Below are 23,726 nucleotides of genomic sequence, written 5' to 3'. Positions count from 1 at the left end.
AAAGCTGTCCACCATACTGCCCCGAACTACATCACCGACCTAATATCCAAGTACCCCCCAGCACGCACACTCCGCTCCTCACAAGACCTCCTTCTCTCTAGTTCCCTGGTCTCCTCCTCCCATGCCCGCCTCCAGGACTTCTCCAAGGTGGCACCCATCCTCTGGAACTCCCTGCCCCAACCCGTCAGACTGTCACCTACTCTCCTCTCCTTTAGGCACGTCCTGAAGACCCACCTCTTCAGGGAAGCCTACCCCACCCCCTGAAAACTTGCCGATCTCCTCCACTCTTCCTACCACTTCATCCTCCACAGCTATCTCCTCCTGTGCCACCATCCCCTCCCTTCTAGATTGTAAGCTGGAAAGAGCAGGGCCCTCGAACCCCTCGTGTATCACATTGTATTGGTATTGTTCTGTCCCATGTTCTCTCTCCCTTTGTAATATACAGCGCTGAACGAACTGTTGGAGCTTTATAAATACTGTATAATAATAATAATAATAATAATAAAAAGCAAACTTAGTCTGGGTCCAGTTAGTCCAGCATAATGATAGTCCAAACAACAGAAGGCCTTCTTCTTATTCTCCCAACTTTTCTGTGTCTCTAGCATTCCTTGGCAGGCTTACTGTGTGTAAGTTGTGTCCTGGTGTCACGCCTGGTGTCCTGGATATTACACACTTCTTGTATAGTGTGTGTCAATGAAGTAGCACAGGGAACATATTTGGACAGCAGTGTCAGTCTCTGGGGAGGTGAGTGTTCCATGCAGGAGTCTTGGCCAAAATCAGCACCCCAAAAAGACAAAAGCTAGCCGGCACTTAGAAAACAAGCTGCAATATTGTGTGTTCCCATATTGGGGAACGTTAGCCTTGCCCACAGAGTCCACTGAGAATTCTAAGCTCCCTTGGGGCAGCCAAATGGTTAGCAGATAATGGCCAACCGCTACATGTGCCAGAGAACTTGTGTGATGGGGAACAGCTAAAACTATTTGCAGGACAGACCACCAGGAGAAAACAGCAGAAAGGCCAAAGAGTCTCACCACCAATGCCTCTGGAAGGGTCACCTTTTAGTTTTCTTTCTGAAGTGCTGCTTTTTTAGTGTTCGCTATTTGGAATTATTGGTAGCCATACTCAGAAAAGCACCTGTGTTGGATTCCCTACATGACCAACCCACCATTATTACCCCAAATGCATTTCTGACAATTTGAAAGACACGTTCTGCTACTTTCCAAATAATGTTTATTACAAAAAACATACACAATTAATGGGGAGGAGGAGGCGGCTGCTGCAGAGGGGGTGGGTGTGACGGTTGGGGGGGTACAGTGTGTGGGGGGGGCTGGGAAAGAGTGGTGGGGAGGGAGTGCTGGGGGAGAGGTTGAATGGGGGGAATGGAAGACAGGGAGAATGTGGGGAGGGGCATTTGAGGGCTGAGGAGAGTGGGAAGGATGTGGAAGATGAGGGTGGAAATGGGATTGAGAGGAGGGGCATGTAGAAACAAGGGGAGGGGGTGTGAAAGTGGGGGTGTGGTCAAGGGGAGTGTGAGGAAAGTGCAGAAGAGGGATCCATGGGGAAGGAGGCATACTGGTCTTCGGGTGGGATTTCTTGAGGGGGCTGCTCCAGAGTGGGTAGTTCCAGAATCGGCACCTCCAAGGCTTGTTCCCCTGCTGCTTCCCCGGCACTTTCAGCAGGGAAACTCTGTGGCAACCTTGGCATTGGCCCCAAACAACTACTGCACATGGGTTGGGAGCCTCTGGCCGAAGGTGCATTTTGTTCAGCCCCTGCTTGACATAAGGCCCGGATATCATGACTAAGGTCCTGCAATGTTGTAGTCTGATCCCTGACCGCTGTGACAAGTCCAAGCAGGGTTTCATGCTGGAGCACCAGTAACCTTTCTATATTATTGGATGCATTAGAAAGCCTCCTTTGCTCCCATAATCTCTCCATGTTGAACACCAGCCTTTCCCCAAGCTTGAGAAGGGGGCTGGGTCCAGGTGGACGGGGTGCCGATCCAGCTGCCTCCAATGTTGGCTGCAAGGAGAAACAAACAAAAATGAAAGAGTGTTTAACACACAGCACAAGTGTACAGTAGGACAGGGGGCTCGTCTGACACCAAACACTAGATCATGTTCTTGTCCCACCCCTAGGACCAGGTATTGGTGAATGCCTTTCCCTGACACATTACACTGGATCAGCATTTGACTGAAATGAATGGTTTGGCATCTTTACCCAGACTGATACCTTCCTGCTGATTTGTCACATGCACATCACTCCCTCCAGCTCCTGACTAAGCAAGGATCCAAAAAAAGTAAGTTACACATCACGTTGCCAAGTCCTGCCCAGCCAGGAACGGAGTTATACTCTAAATGGGTGACTCATTAGGGAGAACATCTTTAGCATCTCTTACCGGAGGTTCAGGCAACTCAGGTGGAGGTGACGGCATTTCACACAAGTTTGGAGTGCCTGAACTTCCCTGCACTACAAAACAAAAAAAATACATGCCATTTCCCAAATACACATGCAACATGCATTTGTACCTCCCCCACCCCATTACAGCAGTTCCCGTACCCCAACATCAGATGCAGATTCCTCTCCCACTCCAACAGCTGGGGCCTCCAGGGGCAAAAGATGATCTGCAAATAGAGTTCAAGATGATGATTAGTAACAGATACTAGTTAGGCTGTATGTATGATGTGACATTTGTGACCAGGGTTTGAGGGATTGCTCATTGGTATGTTCTTCACCCAAGTTTATCCAGACAAATAGGACACTGGCAGCCACAGTCCAGGAGACTGGTAGGGAGTAGAGAGAGGCATGGTAAGGCTCAGGAGCAGGGGCCACAAGAATGAGGGGCCACCTTTCCTGCCAAACAAGGAGGCAGATGTTAGGATGGCTCCATTATGCCCATAAGCTACTGCAGCCATTTTGACCATGGGCTTCAAACATCACAACAAAATATATAACATTTGTCATTAAGGCAACATTCCAAAAAGGATTCAATAGGTTATAGAAGGGTCACCCAGGGAAAAAAAGGGGTCAGATCAAATCTAAATGTTCCCCAAAATCAAATGCATGTAAATGCACCCAAAAGAATTGTTGATATAACTGTTGATCTGAAGAGACAAAGAGCAATGCATCCAAAACTCCTTTAATCACTTTTAAACCGCAGGTCTCCTGCAAACTCAATGTGAAAAAGAAAATAATGAACTCATGTGGCAGTCTCAGAGTTACTTGATCTGAAAACATTAAACAGCCTTTCCAGATGATTGGAAGCTGAGCTACAAAGGGCGGGACTACTCAATATTGAACCCTACGGACTAAGACTGGGATGTCATTGAAGTTCATGTGTGCGGAAAGGAAGTCATCCCAGCAGTGTTGGCAATATAGTGTATTTGTCAATGAACTATAGATTAGTCTTTATGATGCCTTTTGGGCTTTCCTCCGAGATTCTCGGTGGATAAGTCTGGCAAAGGAATAGATCTTCCTGCTAGTCATGTGATGTGCCAAAACAAAGCAGTCTAATTATTGGCCCCAAGTTTACATAAGAGGCCCAAAGCATTAGTTAGGTTCTATTTTTTTGGGGGGGGGAGGAGCACTTTAAAATGATTTGCCCCTGGGGATTCCTTTTTCAAGAATTAGAAAAATGAAAATTTTGTGTAATTTTATTTGGATCTGGTTGGGTTTTTGGACTCCGGGAAAATGGCCCCAAGAATACTCAGTCTTGGTATGTATTTGATTTGGCCTCTACATTTGGAGCAATGGGAAAATGGTCGCCGTCACTTGGAACTTGACGACTGGGTGAGCAGCTACATTTCTTGATGTTGACCAAGTTTTCCTATGCTGAAGTCCCAGATCACATGATGAAACAAGTCAGGAGAGGGGCCCACTAGACATCACTGCCAGCAGTGTCAGCACGGCTTTTTTAACCACTTGCCTACCGGGCACTTAGACCCCCTTCCTGCCCCGGACAATTTTCACCTTTCAGCGCTGTCACACTTTGAATGACAATTGTGGTCATGCAACACTGTACCAATATGACATTTTTATCCTTTTTTTCACACAAATAGTGGTTGCTTCTGGTGGTATTTAATCTCTGATGGGTGTTTTGTTTTTTGTGCTATAAACAAAAAAAAGAGCTAAAAATTTTAAATCAAAAAATTTTTGTCCTTGTTTCTCTTTTTCAAACAGGTAATTTTTCTCCTTCACTGATGTGTGTTGATGAGGCTGCACTGATAGACAGCACTGATGGGCACTGATGGGGTGGCACAGATAGGCAGCACTGATGGGCACTGATGAGGTGGCACTGATAGGCAGCACTGACTGGCAGCACTGCTGGGCTCTGATCATCAGGTCAATGATCATCAGTGAGCTGGTGATCGGTGCCGATCCACCCTCTGCCAATTGTCGGTTATCTGCAGTACTTTCCTCACACTGTGACAGCATGAGGAAAGTGCAGCCGATAACCGGCAACTGCATTTACTGGTGATCTGCCGTGATCACGTGGTAAAAGGCCGCTGTGATTGGCCTTTTACCACATCACGTGATCAGCTGTGTCCATAGAACACAGCGACCCCTGAGATGGCTGGGTGTGCACCCCCAGGGGCATGTGGGAGGGCGTGTTCTGGCAGGATGTCATAGGATGCCCTCCCTGGACTGTAGCCAAATGACAGCTACAGTGCGGGTGACAAGTGGTTAAACACTTCTCTGGAAATCAGCATCCTTAAGGGGCCAATAAACTCATTGAATGGAAATGTAAACAATCATGAGCTCTTCTGGGCTTTAATTTTAACAAGGATTTGGCTGGAGACCTGCGGCCTTAAAATGAGACTTACTGATTCCAAGTGAAGTGGAGGAATGTTGCCAGTTCTGCCACCCATAGTGGTGACCAAAGTGTGTTTGACCTTCCCTTTGTGTGGCTCAAACCTGAAGGTGAGCGGCACGATTGGGAGGTGATGGGTCCCTGTAGTGGATCATTTCCTGTATATTGAGCAGGCATGATATATGATGTCACTAAACACCAAACACATTGGATATTCTGGGACTGTCAGAGTTGAGCATGTTGACGTTGGTCAGATTACATGTATGTGTTTACATGTGTGGAATGTTTTTGTGTCTGGGAGAAGTTGTGAAGTTACGAGGACGAGTCTAATTTGGAACGCTCGGGAGATGCCAGCTAGTTAGTGATGTTTGGAACTTTATTGCTCTCATCAGTTAGTTCCCCCATTTGGTTTGGTGGGGTTACCTGCTTTTCTTGGTCCGGGGAAACTGGTCCCAGGACATGTGGCAGGGATTAGACACATTTCTGTGTGGTAACAGTTTTTCACATTGATTTCTATCGGGGTTTGAGTGCAATACAGTGAAGAACCCCAAAGAAATCCAGCGTGTTGTGGAGATATATTTGTGTTCACACAGAGTTTAACATTGGTTTGTTCTGCATTCCTAAGAGGATGCTCATTGGCTCATCCTGAGTGATTATGATTGTTGTAGACAAGCACATTAATACATACCCAGATCTTCCTCCTGGCCTGGCTGCAGTGGGGGGAGCCGCTCCTCCTCCTCCTGCTGATGTTGTGCTGTGAATAGGACATTGACATGTGAGATGATGTTTGATGTTCTAGCAGCCTGTTCAACATTACGGGGTGCATTCCCAATGAGTGCTTACCAGGAGGGAACATCTCTTCATCAGCGTATGTGTGATCTGGCTTGTCCTCTGATGGGCTGGCTGGGGCTGCCCCTGCCTCGGGACTGGCTACAACACAAGACAAAATGAACAAATGTTAAATGTTAAAAAGATAACACAACTTTGAAGACACAATATGGACGTGTAGTGTACTTACCACTGTGGCAATCATCAGTATCTCCATGAGCCTTCACCCCAAAAATCGTGTTGAGGCTGATGATCGGCAGAAGTGCCCGTTCTGTCTGAGACAGTTCCTGCAGATGGTCAGGGTCCACCCCATGCCTTGTAACATGTCCCTGCTGAGCCCACAGAGTCAGCTTCTCCTTTAATCTCCGCCTCAGATCACGCAAACGCTTCTTCACGTTGTTGAGGTTCCGGCGTAACATCCTGCCCACTGCATTTACGGCCACCGTTATTTCCTTCCACAGACGGTCCTTTGCAGCCTGACCACTGCGGGAGGGCCTGTGCCCCGAGATGCATTCAGCCCGTTCTACATAAGCAACCACCAGGGCCCAGGTCTCATCGCTGGAGAAGGGTGGAAACTTGGGCTTGGACCGGGACCTTCTGCCTGCCCTTGATGTCCCTTCTCCTGGGCTCAAAGGGGAGGCATCAGACCCAGGTGAGGTGCTCAGCTCAGCTTCCGCCTCTTCTCTGAAGGAAGCCTGGCCCCTTCTGCCACCAGCTTGTGACCTTCTCATATCACAGCCAGACCTCCGGCCCTCCATGCCCCCCCTGGCCCTAGTGGACCCCTGGGCCCTAGTAGCCCCCCTGGCATCACGGCCAGTAGGGGGCCTAGTATCCCCCCTGGCACCATGACCCCCCCTGGAACCCTGGACTCTTTGCCTCCTTGGGGGTGCCATGGGAGGACAAGTGGGCAGTGAGTCTGACTAGGTGCTGTTTGCAGCAGAAGCAGCAGGTCCTAAGTGGTGGGATGTCCGTGTGTTAGTGTGAAAATCTGCAACAGAAAAAGGGACATAAGGGCAAGGGTCAGTTGTCTGGGCTCCAAAGACAGCACATGCCCTGGAGGAAGGGCCACACTTACCAAAAGAAACAACTGGCCCTCTTGGCCCAAGGGGGGGCAGATACGTCAAAATCCTGCAATGAGAAAAAAGACAAAAGGGCAATAGGTGTCTGGCTCCAACTACAGCACATGCCCTGGCGGGGGCCACACTTACCAAGACAACTAAATGGCTCTCTTGGCCTGGGATGGAGGGGGGGCAAAGTATTCCAAAATCTGCAATGGGGAAAAGGACATAAGACCAAAGGTCAGGTCTATGGCCTCCAGAGAAAGCCCAGGGCCTGCTTGAGGGGGACCCCAAAGCCAAGTAAAAAATGCCAACACAACCAACGTGGGAGGTGATACATTAACAGGTCTAGAGGAAGAAATACTAGGTTTGGCCAGACAAACACCACATTAAGATAATTAGAATATGGACAGAGCCACAAAAAAAATCAACCAACCAATCAATGTGGAAATTAATATGCAAATGTGAAAAGCAGCTCACCTAACCCTTAACCAGGTGTGCATATAAATAAAAAAAAGCAGCGCTCCTTCTTACTAGATGACCACAGTGTTTAACCAATCATATGTTAAAATCAATAAGAATAAAATAAATAATCAAAAAATATTCAAAAAATAAATTATCCCCAACAAAAAGTGTCCTTATATGACTTTTTTAATAAACTCAGAGTTGTGAAAAAATTTTTTTTATAAAATGTCGGCCAGTGGCGTACCTTTCCAAACTGGACACTAGCTCAAGGTTGGCCACCTTGGCTGTGGGCTATCTCAGCAACAGCCCTCTTGGTGGCCGAAGCTGACAAGTTGTCACTGGGTCAAGAGATCTATGTCAGGAGTTCCACACCACATTCAGGCATTGATGGATTATAAGGGAAATCACTGGTTTACTAACAGCCGGATGGTCAAATACCAGGCCATGCTGTGTGAAAATCCTCAAATCCATTTAGAGACTAACACTCTGAACCCCGCCACCCTGCTCCCCACCTCAAAAGAACCCCTAATACATGACTGCCTCCAGGTAATGGATGAAGTCTATGCTAGACTTGAGAGACAGACCCTTGGGAAAGCCAGATGTTGAATATTACATTGATAGCAGCAGTTTCGTAAAGGATGGACTCCGCTATGTCGGTTATTCAGTGGTCACACAGGAAACGGTGATTGAGGCAACAGCCCTACCACAGGGGACCTCTGCACAAAAAGTGGAATTAATTGCCCTGACCTGAGTGTTACAACTAGCTGCAGGCCTAAGACTGAATGATTATGTGGGCTCTAAGTATGTCTTCCTGACTCTTCATGCTCATGGAGCCCTGTACAAGGAAAGAGGACTCATCACATCCAGGGAAAAGAGCATCAAGTATGGGACAGAAATACTAGAACCTTTGGAAGCAGTATGGGCCCCCTCGGAAGTTGCAGTAATACACTGTAGGGGTCATCAAAAGGGAGACTCCCAGGTGGCCAAAGGCAACAGAAAAGCAGATCAAGCAGCCAAAGAGGCAGCACTTCAGTGGTCCCCACAACAGATTATGGCCCCTCTGTTCTCAGTACCACTCTCTGAATGGGACCCAATCTATACAAAGGCAGAACAAGAATGGATAGAGACTGAACCTGGAAAGTACAGGAAGACTGGTGGTATCAACTGCAGGATGGAAGAATTGTCATTCCAGCTACTGTAGCAACTGAATTAGTGACAGAATTCTACAAGGGAACTCACACAGGCAAAACAGCCATTGAAAAGGCCCTAGAGAGATATTTTTACATTCCCTGTCTATCCACGCAAGCACAAGCAGCAGCCAGTAGATGTGTGGAATGTGCCAGAAACAATCCAAGACAAGGGCCTGTACCAACTCCCAGAGTACAAGCAGTAGGGCCTCACCAATGGAAGAATTAATGGTCAACTTCACTGTTATGCCCCCTTCAGGAGGATATAAATATCTGCTGGTGGCCGTCTGCACCTATTCAGGTTGGGTGGAAGCCTGGCCTATACGAACTGAAACTACCAGAGAAGTGGTCAAATGCCTAATACAGGAAATTATCCCTAGATATGAAGATCCCTCTTCCATAGGCTCAGACAATGGTTCTGTCTTTGTTCACAAGTGCCTTCAGATATTTGCAGCCATACTCAAGACCACTTGGAGACTACACACTGTATACAGGCCTCAAAGATCTGGAAAAGTGGAAAGAATGAACCGCACCCTAAAGTTACAACTGGCAAAACTCTGTCAGGAAACCCAAATGAAGTGGACCTTGATGCTGCCCATTGCCTTGTTGAGAATCTGGAGTACTACAACAAAGAGGACAAATTTGTCCCGTTTTGAAGTACTATATGGTAGGCCCCCACCCATCATTGGAGGTATCAAGGGAGACTTACACCAGATAGGAAGGGTGGTGAACCATGAACTGTTACAGAAATTGGGGGAGAACATGCAGGATATAGGGAAGTGGGTTCAAGAGAAACTCCCCATATGCCTGTCCAACCCCATCCATCCCTTTGCACCAGGAGATGCAGTGTGGGTAAAGGAGTGGAGCGTAATCCCTTTAGGGCACAGATGGTGGTCTTTACACTGTTCTTCTATCCACTCCCACAGCCATCAAGGTGGCCAAGGTGACCCCCTGGATACATCAATCCAGAGCAAAGCGAGCTGCTCAGCCAGGAATCTGTGGTATCACCACAAAGTAAAGCAGACCCTCAAGACCCCTTAAAGCTGAAGCTGACCAAAGAGATCAGAAGGAAAGACTCCAGCCCTGCTCTCAGCACATACCTGGAAGCTGTTGAGTCTACACATGGTGGAAGAAAAGGTTACATCTGACCAGAAGGAAGGACTCCAGCCCTGCTCTCAGCACATACCTGGAAGCTGTTGAGTCTACACATGGTGGAAGAAAAGGTTACATCTGACCAGAAGGAAGAATTCCAGCTCTGCTCCAGTCACACCTGGAAGCTGTTGAGTCTACGCATGGTGGAAGAAAAGGTTACATCTGACCAGAAGGAAGAATTCCAGCTCTGCTCCAGTCACACCTGGAAGCTGACTGGCCAATGCACAGCACAAGATGGGAATATACACGGATAGGATACCTGATAAAAATGTTTTAATAAAATGCTGGTAGCTATAGTAATAACCCTGACTAGAACGAGAGGGGGGAGGGCAGATCATGTGACCCATGTATGGAGACTACAAGAGTAGGATCTGTAACCACTAGAATGTTACTATGGCATTCTCATTATCAAGGTGAGGGAACAATGACTGACACTTGTGTACATAATGAAACAACGTATTCAATGTGCACGGTAGGGAACCAGGTAACCTGTTATGACCCCACCTATGGACCCACTAAAACCTGGGTGACCATATGGAGCTACAGCTCCACAGGCAAGCTGATAAACCGTACCCTGATAACCAATCCCAATGCTGCAGCGAGCCGGATCTTTGATGTATGCTCTGCTATTAACCTAAACTATTCCCCCAGGAAAGGTTGCGGGGGGGGGGTTAGAATGGGAAAGGGAGTACCTGGCAAATGATAAGTATATTTGCTTAGGGAAGCGAGGAAATGGCTGCAATAATGAATTCTGAAATGACTGTCCTCAGTGGAGTTGTGTAGCATGGGGAACATGGGGAGAGGAAAGTCATGACGCTAGCCTTTAGTCCTTGCCGAGCTTATCCAGCTGTCCAATAGTAAGACTGCAATCCATGTAATGGCCATGTGGTAATATCAACCCCTAGATGTCCAAGATCAGTAAGTCTGCCCTTAGACCCTTATGATTTGCGTAGTTAGTGGTTAATTGGTGATACTTTATCTCATTCAAACGTTCGCTACGATAGCATCAAAGGGGGGAATGTGGTAGCACCCAGATATGGCAGAGTTCCCCTTTAAACCGTAACATTTCTAACAGGATCTGCTTGCAAGTCAGAAGTGGTGTCGCGCTCCACTACCAATTGCAAAAATGTGAATAAATAAATATTAAATAAATAACAGTCCAGCTTCGAAAGTGTGAATAATATACACTCTATTGAAGCTGGACAATTATTTATTTATTTACATTTTTGCAATTGGTAGTGGAGCGCGACACCACTTCTGAATTTATTTTCTACGACACAATGGTATGAGGATGTGTATAGTGTAAGCGAACCACTCATTTTCTCATATTTCTTTACACAATTTTTCTGATAATCTCATTATTGTATCGATTTTACCACACAGTATTGGTAATATTGAAATATTTTAGCATACACCATAGTAGCTCACAAGACCCCACACTTCAGTATCTGTTTGCAAGGTTTTTGGCTCATAGTCCCTCCTCACTTATTTCCTGTGAATACTGTGTACCGGCTCGTAGCTGGTATTCTTATCTACAGCTGCTGTCCAAGGTTATTCTGCAGAGTTTAGGAACCCTCTTGAAAATATAGGAAGTGAAAGAGGAATGTATGTATTGTGACGTAATCGTTGGTATATACGCTTGTAAGAAGTTTTCTATAACTCACTCAGCTTTGCAGGCTTGTGCCCGGCTGGGTCAAAACAGTGCTGTTTTTAATAAATCATTTGTATTCCTCAAGTCCATGTTCGGAGTTTTCTGGTTTGCCATAATTGCTACTACAATGCTTTGTCCATTAGTTCCAAAACACAAGAGTCGTGATATAAGTTTTTATCTAGGTGGTACAGGACACCTTCTCGGCTAGCTAAGATTTTCCCTGGGTCTGATAATAGATGATAGCAGGGGTGTCCTCAGGAAGGCACCTTTTTACATCTTTGGTGGCATTGCCCCAAGATTCAAAAGTTTTTGAGGGATATTTCCCCCTGGATCCAGAAAACGACCTTTCAACCTATTGATTTCACCCCTCTACACTATCTGTTTCATGGCACCCCTTCCTCAATCAAAACGTATAAACAGAGTGTTACTCTGCATCTTTTGAATGCTGCTAAGTGCCTAGTACCATGCCTATGGAAGCAGAGTAGATGCCCTACAGTAGCAGAGTGGAAGCAAGAGGTTGAAAGGGTCTATCAGGCCGAACGCTGGAACCATACTGTCAAAAACAACCTTGAGAAATTTCATGGCATTTGGGAAGGGTGGTTGTACTACTCTATGGAATTAGAGGACCCAGTTGACTCTCCTCCAGATACGGGCTCTCTACAATTCTCAATCCTTTCCTTGGGTCCCCCATCTGGGCTTCCAGACCCCCCCTCCCCCAGCTGGTGTCCCTCTGCATGCCTAGACCCAGAAACTCTATGGCCAGCTTGCCATGTGGTGGGTCTCTCCAAGGTTCTGCTCCCTGAATTGTCCCCCTCCTGTTTTAGCATGAGCATCGTGCCCTCAATCCTGTGTTACTATTCCTATTCTACTGGCCCTATACGGCCTCTAGTACTCTCTTTTGTTCCCCTCTTTTATTTTTCTTTTCTCTGGATTATTTTTATATGCTTTGCCTTCTCACATGAGTGCTGAGTTTCTGCAAATGCCCTTTGTGCTATATAATGGTATTTTACTGTCTAAGTTTGAAGCTTGAAGTATACGGGGGCATGTCTGATCCTTCACCCTGAGATTGGCTGGCCTCGAGCAGAGACGTAGCTCCTGCGTGGCGGTCAGATCTATGGGTGATACGTTTTGTGCAGCTTCTCGCTGCCATGACAGCGGGTGGGGGGTATGTGGCATGTCATCTGTACTGTACCATGTGCTGGACCTATACTTGTATTACATCATTGTACGCTGGGTCTGCTATTGGAACCTTTTCTAATATTGATATCTGCCCTATATGTTTCTGTGTGTCTTTATCCTTACTGTTTCGTTACCTTCTATTTTTAAAATCTTTAATAAAAACAGATTATACAAAAAAAAGAAAAGAAAAACATAATAGTGGATGACCAGCAAGGCATGCGTATCATAGGTAAATATTCAAATCAATCAGGGCAGAGTTTCAACATCATAGATATTGGACCATTTTGTGTGAGGACAAATATCTATCACAGATCCTATCTACAGACCCCAAGATAACCTACAGACGGGGGAGGAATTTGAGAGGCATGTTAGTACATAGTCATCTAGAAAAAACCTCTAAATCATCAATGAAACACACTTGGCTGCCTGAGAAACCAAAAGGTAGTTTCAGGTGTGGTCACTGTAAGGCACGGACTTTCTTCAGCAATACCAAGGAGTTTGTTACTCCTAAAATTGGGGAGATTATTAAAATAAGAGATTGCTATAATTGCAGCGCAGAGGGGGTGATTTATGCTTTAAAATGCCCATGCCCCCTAATATATGTAGGAAAAGCAATTTGCCCCTTTAGGAGAAGAGTTCTTGAACATGTGAATGATATTGCTCCAAACAAGGGTAGACCAGTAGCAAGACATATGATACAACAACATGATGGTAAGCCTGATCTCTTAGACTTTTGGATTATTGACAAATATAATCTAGGTCCTAGAAAAGGGGGCCGAGATAAATGTCTTTTGCAGAATGGATCTTCCGTTTAGGATCAAGGGCACCTCATGGTGTAAATGAAGGATTTACCTTCCTTCCTTTTGTGTGTGATGGGGGGGCATTTTGATGATCATCTCTATATATAGAGGTGAAACAAATGATAGGTGCCATTGTGCCACCGTGTGCAGCTGAGCACAACTTCCACCCACTATGTGACCTATTTTGGTTCTTTGTATCCCTGACAAAGCTGTTTTCTGGAGTGAAACATGTAGAGATTCTTTTTTCTTTGGGAACACTTTTTCAATGCACATGGTATTCACTCCGCTCCATTTTTTTGGAGAGGTTTGCATTTTACAAAGCATCATTTGCATTCCTCAAGACAGTGAGGTATTTTGTCTGGATATGGTGATGTATGGGGCTTATCCACGAGAGGATGACATTCAGGCCTGTGGATGAGTGTACCCATATTACATATATGTAACAAGATAGATTATACAATCCAATTAGTTTTGTCCAGGGGGGGGGGACTCCATTTCCTCAACAGAGATTATAGAGTCAAGCTGATAGGCTTCTGATCAAACTACAGGACCTCCTTGTATGCCGTCACTTCATCTAAAATGGGATTATATAAAGCCATCAATTACAGCTGAGCATACGTTGTTTATATGTTTGAGTAAAGGTAATATATTTTAGATTCATCAATTGGTCAGATGGTGCGAAGGGAAACATACCTTCGTCCAGTATAGATTATTTAAACTCTAGATCTGAACACAAATAGTAAAATCAAATAATATTCCCATAATCCTCCTCACCTTACCATTCAAGTCCCCATTTTATTAAAGCCCCACTTCAGTCTGAGGTATAATTTCCCCCCACAGGACCCCCACATTCCATAGGTTAAAAATGTGTCAATTATGGCGTCATTACATACAACACATGACAAGTAGTTCAACTTTGCTACTGAGGATGCCAGGATGCCTCCTAAGAGCTATGAGGTCAGTGTGATGTCATTGGATTCTCTGACTCTGGATGGAGGGACTATAGGAGGAGGAGCAGTAAGGTCAGTGTGATGTCAAAGGATTCTCTGACTCTGGATGGAGGGACTTTGGGAGGAGGAGCAGTAAGGTCAGTGTGATGTCATAGGATTCTCTGACTCTGGGTGGAGGGACATTGGGAGGAGGAACTGTGAGGTCAGTGTGATGTCAAAGGACATATAGACTCTGGATGAAGGGACATTGGGAGGAGGAGCTGTGAGGTCAGTGTGATATCATAGGATTCTCTGACTCTGGATGGAGGGACATTGGGAGGAGGAGCTGTGAGGTCAGTGTGATGTCATAGGATTCTCTGACTCTGGATGGAGGGAGATTGGGAGGAGGAGCTGTGAGGTCAGTGTGATATTATAGGATTCTCTGACTCTGGATGGAGGGACATTTGGGGGAGGGGCGGTGAGGTCAGTGTGATGTCATAGAACATATAGATTCTGGATGGAGGGACATTTGGATGGGGGGATTTGAGGGGTCCTCTATATGAGGCTCCCATGCAAACCAAATCATTCTTCTTGGGTGCGTCCTACCTCTCCTAAACTGAAGAGTGAACTTTGACCTTTACCATCCAGAAATCTGTCCGGAATCTGTGGAAGTAAGCTGTCATGTGATCAGGTGACGTGCGGAGGAACGGAGTGTAAATAGCAGACAATTGTCTCCAGAGCCCCTAATGGTGGGGATGGATTTGGCGGCGTGCTGGTGCCAAGTTTCCTCCCCCCAGGGTCACTGCAGGTGTGGAGAAAAGCTGTGTAAGAGGATATGGAGGAGAGATGAGGAGGAGATCCAGGAATCAGGAGAAAGGTCAGGGCAAGCAACAGACGAGCGCATCCAAGAGACCAAGCCGGGGTCACTACACAGAAAATCAATCCAAGGAAACAACAGGCAGGACGAGGAATAGCAAGAAGGAGCTGAGAGACAAATGAGAATATTGCTCAGCCAATGGGAGATGATCTCAGCATGACTTCCATCGTGAAGGAGATGAGGGGGAGGGGAGGAAGTCACTGAAGGTGACCATAGATCCATGGAAATTCAGCTGGTTCAGCAGGGATCGCTCACATTTCCATCCATGTGTGGCCACTGCCAGATAAAAGCCACTATGGAGGAAGAGGGCGGACGTGACTATGGAGGAAGAGGAAGGACGTGACTATGGAGGAAGAGGACGGATGTGACTATGGAGGAAGAGGACGGACGTGTCTATGGAGGAAGAGGATGGACATGACTATGGAGGAAGAGCACGGACGTGACTATGGAGGAAGAGGACGGACGTAACTATGGAGGAAGAGGACGGACGTGACTATGGAGGAAGAGGACGGACGTGACTATGGAGGAAGAGCACGGATGTGACTATGGAGGAAGAGGACGGACGTGACTATGGAGGAAGAGGACGGACGTGACTATGGAGGAAGAGGACGGACATGACTATAGAGAAAGAGGACAGACAGGATTATGGATAAAGAGGATTGACATGACTATGGATGAAGAGGACAGACATGCTGGGGGGTTACTGGGTGTATAGAGAACATAACATCTTATTACCTCCTCTGCTGCCACTTCCACCAACGTCTCCTCTCTACTTCCTGACTGTATCTGACATCACTTCCTGTCTACCATAGAGACTTCCTGTCAGTACCTAACATCACGTCCTGTCTGTGCCTGACATCACTTCCTGTCTGTCTTCCATAGAGACTTCCTGTGTGGGTAGAAGTGAGATTATTATTATTATTATTATACAGTATTTATAAAGCGCCAATAGTTCACTCAGCGCTGTACATTACAAAGGGGACAGAACATGTGACAGAACAATACCAATACAATGCAAAACATGAGGGGATCGAGGGCCCTGCTCTTTCAAGCTTACAATCTAGGAGGGAGGGGATGGTGGCACAGGAGTAGATAGCTGTGGGGGATGGAGTGGTAGGAAGAGTGGAGGAGGTCGGCAAGTTAGCAGGGGGCGGGGTAGGCTTCCCTGAAGAGATGGGTTTTCAGGGTGCGCCTAAAGGAGAGGAGAGTAGGTGATAATCTGATGGGTTGGGGCAGGGAGTTCCAGAGGATGGGTGACACCCTGGAGAAGTCCTGGAGGCGGGCATGGGAGGAGGAGACCAGGGAACTAGAGAGAAGGAGGTCTTGTGAGGAGCGGAGTGTGCGTGCTGGGCGGTACTTGGATATTAGGTCAGTGATGTAGTTCGGGGCAGTATGGTGGACAGCTTTGTATGTCAGCGTTAGGATTTTGAATTTGATCCGTTGCGCAATCGGAAGCCAGTGGAGGGATTGGCAGAGGGGGGTGGCGGAAACGGAGCGGTTGGAAAGGTGAATGAGTCTGGCAGCCGTATTCAGGATGGACTGAAGCGGGGATAGCCAGCGGCGAGGCAGGCCAGTGAGGAGGGAGTTGCAGTAGTCGAGTCGCGATATGATGAGGGAGTGGATGAGCTGTTTAGTGGTTTCTGGAGTTAGGAACGTGCGGATTTTGGCGATGTTGCGGAGGTGGAGTCTGCATGTTGCGGAGGTGGAGTCTGCACGAGTTTGTTAAAGAGTGGACTTGGGGCTGGAAGGATAGGTTGGAGTCCAAAATAACACCAAGTACTCTGGCCTGCGGGGCGGGTTTGATGGTGGCGTTGTTGGACATGATGGAGAAGTCAATGGGGGGTGGTGTCCGGGCTGGAGGGAAGACAAGAAACTCGGTTTTGGAGAGGTTCAGTTTAAGGAAGTGGAGCGACATCCAGTCTGATATGTCGCTCAACAGGTGTGTGATTCGGGCAGAGACCGAGGGGGTGAGGTGGGGGGTTGAGAGATAGATTTGTGTGTCGTCGGCATAGAGGTGGTAGTTGAAGCCGTGAGAGTGTATGAGTCGGCCAAGGGAGGAGGTGTAGATGGAGAAGAGAAGGGGCCCGAGGACAGAGCCTTGAGGGACCCCAACAGAGAGGGGGAGTGAGAGGGAGGTGGTGGCATTATAGGTAACGCTGAAAGAGCGTTGTGACAGGTAGGATGAGAGCCAGGAGAGAGCAGAATCTCTGAGGCCGAGGGAGTGTAGTTTTTTGAGGAGGAGGGGGTGGTCGACTGTGTCAAAGGCCGCAGAGAGGTCAAGGAGTAGGAGCACTGAATAGTGGCCATTAGCTTTGGCGGTTAGCAGGTCGTTGGAGAGTTTGAGTAAGGCAGTTTCGGTGGAGTGTAGGGGACGGAAGCCGGACTGTAGGGGATCGAGGAGGTTGTTGTCGTTGAGGTGAGAGCATAGGCGGGCGTAGACTAGGCGCTCAAGGAGTTTAGATGTAAATGGGAGCAGGGAGATGGGTCTGAGGTTGTTCGGGTCATTGGGGTCCAGGGAGGGCTTTTTAAGTATGGGGGTGATGTGTGCATGTTTCAGAGGGGAAGGGAAAGTGCCGGAGGAGAGGGAGAGATTGAAGATGTGGGTGAGGGAGCGTAGGATGGAGGGGGAGGGAGGTCGTAGGAGTTGTGTGGGGATAGGGTCAAGGGGGCAGGTGGTGAGGTGGGCATCAGAGAGGATCCTGGAGACTTCTTCGATGGTAGTAAGGTCAAAGGTGCGGAGTGTTGGGGGAGCTTCAGTATGAGGAATGTAGGGTGGGGTGGGAGAGGAGGTTAGAGCAGTGGTGGGGCCGTGGGAGAGGGGTGTAGAGGGGGTAGCTGAGTGAGGGGGAAGGGGGTTGGAGGGAGTTTGAGCAGCGACAAAGTCCCTGTGGGTTATGTCGAGGGGGAGGGGGGATGAGGGGGTAGCTGTGTGAGAGGGGACGAGTTGAGACGGCGTGTGAGTTGCGGCAATGTCCTTGCGAATTTTGTCAATCTTGTTTTTGAAGTGATTGGCAATCTCAAGGGCAGTGAGTGAGGTGCTGGGTGGAGGTGGGGGTGGCGAGAGTAGAGAGTTGAAGGCGGAGAAGAGTCGGCGAGGATTGGAGGAGAGGGCCTTGATGAGGGTCAGGAAGTAGGCTTGTTTGGCAGTATGGAGGGAGGAGGTGTAGGTGTGGAAGGCAGATTTGTATCGGGTGAAGGCTTGTTGGGATTTGGTTTTGCGCCATAGTCGCTCCAGGGCACGACTGTGTTGTTTGAGGGTTTTGGTGTGATCAGTCTGCCAGGGCTGGAGCGGTCGGGGTCTGATGTTGCGTGTGGTTAAAGGCGCTAGTGAGTCAAGGGCTGTTGACAGCGCATTGTTGTAGGCGGTCATAGCCAAGTCGGGGCAGGACAGGGGGAGGATGCGGTCATGGAGTTGATCAACTGCGGATTGGAGGGAGGCAGGGTTAAGGTTGCGGAGGTTACGGCTGGTAGTAGTGTGACATTTGGAAGGGTAGGCATTGGAGGATGAGGAGATAGAGAAAGTAATCAGGTTGTGGTCAGAGAGAGGGAAGGGGGTGTTAGTGAGGTTGTGGGGAGCGCAGCGGTTGGAGAAGACAAGATCAAGGATATTACCGTCGGAGTGGGTGGTGGATTGTATGCACTGTGCAAGTGCAAAGGAGGAGGTTAAGTGGAGGAGACGGGCTGTGTCCGGGTTGTCGAGGTTGACAGGGATGTTGAAATCCCCAAGGATGATAGTGGGTAGCTCAGAGGAGAGGAAGAAGGGTAGCCAGGAGGAGAAGTCTTCCAGGAAGCGGGGTATGGATCCAGGAGGCCGGTATATCACAGCAATCTTCAGGGGGGTTGGGGAGAATAGTCGGACACAGTGGGCCTCGAAGGAGGAGAAGGATAGGGAGGGGGGGTTTGGGAGGACTCGGAAGGTGCTCAGCGGTGACAGGAGCAGGCCAACCCCACCACCTTTACGACCGTTGGGCCTGGGTGAGTGGGTCCAGGTGAGACCGCCGTAGGAGAGTGCAGCAGGGGAGGTAGAGTCAGTGGGCTGGATCCAGGTTTCCGTAATCGCCAGAAGATCGAGGGAGCGGGAAACAAAGAGGTCGTGGATGGCGGTAAGCTTGTTGCACACCGATCGGGTGTTCAGGAGTGCACATGAAAACGGGGGGGAGATTTTAGGGAGCAGGGGGACAGATACTAAGTTGCGGGGGTTGCGGCAGGACGTGGAGGCGGGAGGGTTTTGTGCGGGAGGTGGTGGAGGGCCAGGATTCGGGGAGATGTCCCCCGCGGTTATGAGGAGGAGAAGGGTGAGAAAGGTGGCATGGGAGTGGGATGTGCAGGAGCGTGAGAAACTACTAGTGGAGGTGTTGGGGTCAGTGGGAGAGCGGAGTAATAGGAGGAGGTGGTGGGTGCCATAGAGGGGTGAGGGAAGCAGTGAGGGCACAATATACAAATGTTTGGGAGGAGCAGAGGGATATAGTGAATGGATTTTGGGAACAGAGGAGAGGAAAATGAGAAGGAGTGGAAGAGGCATTTTGGGGAGGTGATGAAAGCAATAGTAGGGAGATGATAGCAATGAGGGGGAGATGTACAAGTTTTGGGGTGGAGCAGAGGGGTAAAGAAATGAGATTTGTGAACAGAGGATAGTAAAATGAAGAGCAGAAGAGGGGTGTATTATATAAAAAGGTACACGGAGTGGGACTCAGGTATGCAAGAGATGTTTCCCAGGGTGTTTCCTTGCAGTCTGTCCAGCATGCAGTAGAGTTTCTTGCTGTTGATGTGTCTTCCTGCTGCTTAAGTTCTCCTGCTTTAGTTCAACTGCTGTGTTTAACTGCTCTGCACTCATTCAAAGCCGCACTCCATCATAAGCAGCACCCCCATCAGAGACTGTGCCCCCCATCAGAGATCTCCCCCATGAGCTGAACTAAATTTATAGGGAGATGCTCAAATGAGCATTCAACTCCGCCCCAATTAGAAGCTGATAAGGCTCACATGAATAGGGGGGGATGATTCTTAGGAACCAGGCCACAGTCATAAACCTGAGTGCACCTAGAGGTGACGACAAGTCAACAGATACACAGATATAATTACAACATTTGGTGAGAATTTAACAGGAGTCAATGCGTTTGTCTGGTTAAGAGTGGAGGTAGCAGATAAATGCAGTTACCTGTGGAAGTAGAGAAGGCATAATTAAAGTGCTGTGTTTAACTGCTCTGCACTCATTCAAAGCCGCACTCCATCATAAGCAGCACCCCCATCAGAGACTGTGCCCCCCATCAGAGATCTCCCCCATGAGCTGAACTAAATTTATAGGGAGATGCTCAAATGAGCATTCAACTCCGCCCCAATTAGAAGCTGATAAGGCTCACATGAATAGGGGGGGATGATTCTTAGGAACCAGGCCACAGTCATAAACCTGAGTGCACCTAGAGGTGACGACAAGTCAACAGATACACAGATATAATTACAACATTTGGTGAGAATTTAACAGGAGTCAATGCGTTTGTCTGGTTAAGAGTGGAGGTAGCAGATAAATGCAGTTACCTGTGGAAGTAGAGAAGGCATAATTAAAGTGCTGTGTTTAACTGCTCTGCACTCATTCAAAGCCGCACTCCATCATAAGCAGCACCCCCATCAGAGACTGTGCCCCCCATCAGAGACTGTGTCCACCTTGTGGAGCTCATAGGAACTGCAGCCCTGAGAAGCGTCTGGTAGTGTGACCCCGGCCTTGTGCTGGGTGTGTATGGACTGTAGATCCCTATAGAGGGGTCACCTCCACTCCCACCAAGGGGGACAGAAATATATGACTGCCTAGTCCAGCCTTTCTCAGCCAGGGGTCCTCCAAAGGTTTCTAGGGGCTCCTTCAGCAATGAACAATTCCTGTCTCTTAGTAACAAATGGCATCAATGATCTGTAAAATCCATTTCTTGGAATACATCACAGGACACGAAGCATCTTTATAAATCCTTCCTAACACTGTTATGCCCACCTACAGGTGATGGGACATTGGCCAACAATAGACAGGACGTCCCCTTGTAGAGCAGATCTCCGACATAGGGAAGGTTTGTAGCAAGCCATAGCCCATAACAGGAGGGGACGGATCTCTGGGATTCCTGAGGGACTCCAAGAAATGGATTTTACAGGTAAACCACAAAATGTCATTTTCTTTGTCGCACATCACAGGACACAGAACATCTTTTACATTCCTTACTAACAGGGATGTCCCACCTAGAACATGAGGGGAGGACAACAAGCCAACAGGTCCCAAAAACAACCAGAAATAGGAAAGAACCTCATACAGCAGCCTGCAAAAACCAATTTGTCCAAAGGGAAGAGTCCTTAGTGACTCTAACATCCACCTGGTAACATCATAAAGAGTGCACCGAAGACCAGGTAGAGGCTTCACCAACATGATACACTGAAGGTAGGTAGTGTCATCCCTTATAAAGGGGGAACCTGTCCTTTCATACTGGAAACTGGAGCAACAAGCCGACAAATTCAGGGAATAAACATAGACATGGAAGCTGCGGGATCCTTCTATTCGGTCCTCAGGAGCCACAAAGAGAAATCCTGTTGCCAAATTGCGGCTGTCAACTACAGGTAACCTGATAGACAAACAAATACCCATCATGATAAAAACCTATTCCCCCAGTTACTGAGCCTGAGGGCAAAGGGAGGTAAAACACTGTCCCAGCTGAGATGAGGGTAAAGGAAGGTAATACGCTGTCCCGGCTGAGATGAGGGTAAAGGGAGGTAATACGCTGTCCCGGCTGAGATGAGGGTAAAGGAAGGTAATACGCTGTCCCGGCTGAGATGAGGGTAAAGGAAAGTAATACGCTGTCCCGGCTGAGATGAGGGTAAAGGAAGGTAATACGCTGTCCCGCCTGAGATGAGGGTAAAGGAAGGTAATACGATGTTCCGGCTGAGATGAGGGTAAAAGGAGGTAATACGCTGTCCCGGCTGAGATGAGGGTAAAGGGAGGTAATACGCTGTCCCGGCTGAGATGAGGGTAAAGGGAGGTAATACGCTGTCCCGGCTGAGATGAGGGTAAAGGGAGGTAATACGCTGTCCCGGCTGAGATGAGGGTAAAGGGAGGTAATACGCTGTCCCGGCTGAGATGAGGGTAAAGGGAGGTAATACGCTGTCCCGGCTGAGATGAGGACATAGGAAGGTAATACGCTGTCCCGGCTGAGATGAGGGTAAAGGAAGGTAATACGCTGTCCCGGCTGAGATGAGGGTAAAGGAAGGTAATACGCTGTCCCGGCTGAGATGAGGGTAAAGGAAGCTGAAAGATGAGACTGCCAAGGCTGAAATCTGACTCTTGGTTATACACAAGGCCAGGCACACATTCACTCCCCACCCCAAGAAGGAAACCAAGACATGGACCAAAACAAGGAGGAAACCTCTTAGGTCAACAAAACACAAAATATGATTGTAAAGTCCTGCGGGAAGTTTCCCTAATTTAGAATTCCTAGCCTTCAAAAGAGCAGAAACAACAAAAGGCCTCGATACTTCTGTCTCTCAAAACCTTTTTGGCTGCAATAGTCAATCCAGTATGCCCACTGACACCATAAGGCTGGAAAAATCAGTTTTTGTAACAGCAGGGCTTGACTATCTGGAGATCCAAGGACTTGGGCAGAATCAAAGAAAAAAAAATGAAGAATGAAGTATGGAGGGGAACAGTTCCAAAATTCTATGGCCTGGTTCACACTGCAACAAACAGCTGCCAGAGGTCTTTACTGCTCAGCCTTTGGGCTGGGTACGTTCCCTTGCCGTACCATCTGGTAGTCTTGTGTAGCGCTTCTTCAATTTGCTGGACCATCTGTGTGGTATTACATTACTACCTGGTAGACTATTTTGTTGTGCTTTGTCTTGTTATCCCTACTCTGCCTTCATGTTCCCCAATAAACACCCACATGTTGGGTTTTCTGTGATATACCTCCATTTACTCTCTCTTTCTCTCTGCACTCCTAGTTCATCACAAACTGGTTGGCAGCAGCAGGACAAGAGCAATGGAGATGGATGACAGGAATCTGCACATCATGGATAGATTTCCAGCCTACAAGAAAAGGCTGGAGAGTTGGGTCTCAGCTACAGGGGACTTACTAAGAACAGCTGGTCCGGATACTGGAGGAAGCTGGTCAACAGGGGTTGAGCATGAACATGGGTCAGGCACCATCCTTGGAGGATGTACCAGAGCTACCCAGGAAAGCCAGTAAGAGCCCATGGGTTATCTGGTACTAGAGATGGCCATTCTGAGGGAGGGTGCCATGACAGAAAGGAAACTTGCAGTCACTGAAAATACACAAAAGAGACAGAGTGGGAGGCTGCAAAGAACAGAAAAGCCACCTCTGTCCCTGTCCCTGTGGTAAGGGAAAACCTCCAGCAAGGACTTTAAGCCCTACCAAGAACATACTAGAGATGAGGAAGGGTTCGTTCAGGACTTTGAACACCAATGCAAGCTGCTGGAAGTACCTCCCATGGACTGGACCTGCCATGTGGTAGGGATGCTAGATGAAGGGGCTGCTGAGGCCTATCACATGATGGATCCCCTAAAGAAATGCAGCTATGAGTACATAAAAAGGGCAGGGATGGCAGCAGTATCACATATTCTTATTGGGACCAGTTTCAGACTACCCCTCACCTCCCAGAGACCTCTTTCAAAATGTGCATAAGCTGTCTTTAGCCTGTTGCCGATTGCTGGCAGGGGAGAAATGGACCTCCCCTGAGGAAATTATTCACATGATCCTGAAGGAGCAGTTGTTGTCCAAGTGCCTCCCTGAGCTCCGACAGTGGGTTTGTGAA

General features: G+C 48.0%; 1 protein-coding gene across 4 annotated transcripts; it reads right to left on the bottom strand.

Moving 5' to 3' along the window:
* Positions 1-1,213: 1,213 nt before the first annotated feature.
* Positions 1,214-15,716, bottom strand: LOC149460587 (uncharacterized). 4 transcript variants are annotated; one of them, XM_089679414.1, is made up of 8 exons: positions 15,669-15,716; positions 6,711-6,763; positions 5,826-6,623; positions 5,651-5,737; positions 5,496-5,561; positions 2,557-2,621; positions 2,396-2,461; positions 1,214-2,019 (listed from the first exon to the last, which is right to left on the bottom strand). In XM_089679414.1, the coding sequence occupies exons 3-8, from the start codon at positions 6,526-6,528 to the stop codon at positions 1,519-1,521; spliced, it is 1,488 nt and encodes a 495-aa protein (XP_089535540.1). In that variant the 5' UTR covers positions 6,529-6,623; positions 6,711-6,763; positions 15,669-15,716; the 3' UTR covers positions 1,214-1,518. The 4 variants fall into 4 exon arrangements, with proteins under 4 accessions (XP_089535540.1, XP_089535541.1, XP_089535543.1 ...); XM_089679415.1 differs by lacking the exon at positions 15,669-15,716 and adding an exon at positions 9,616-10,137; XM_089679418.1 differs by lacking the exon at positions 15,669-15,716 and having other exon boundaries at positions 1,733-2,019; positions 2,396-2,466; positions 6,711-8,394.
* Between the last annotated feature and the right edge of the window lie 8,010 nt (positions 15,717-23,726).

This window comes from Staurois parvus, unplaced genomic scaffold, assembly GCF_062004578.1.
Source record: "Staurois parvus isolate SC_StPar_1 unplaced genomic scaffold, SC_StPar_1.0 ptg000224l, whole genome shotgun sequence".
Taxonomy (NCBI): Eukaryota; Metazoa; Chordata; class Amphibia; order Anura; family Ranidae; genus Staurois; species Staurois parvus.
This window is presented reverse-complemented; position numbering and strand designations above follow the sequence as displayed.

Bases quoted from the DNA above. Each gene is read 5' to 3' on its own strand.
- LOC149460587 (XM_089679414.1), bottom strand. From the start codon at position 6,528: ATGGCACCCCCAAGGAGGCAAAGAGTCCAGGGTTCCAGGGGGGGTCAT. The intron at 2,622-5,495 runs GTATGTATTAAT...CTCTATTTGCAG, and splicing joins AGGCCAGGAGGAAGATCTGG to ATCATCTTTTGCCCCTGGAG. The intron at 2,462-2,556 runs GTACGGGAACTG...TTTGTAGTGCAG, and splicing joins AATCTGCATCTGATGTTGGG to GGAAGTTCAGGCACTCCAAA.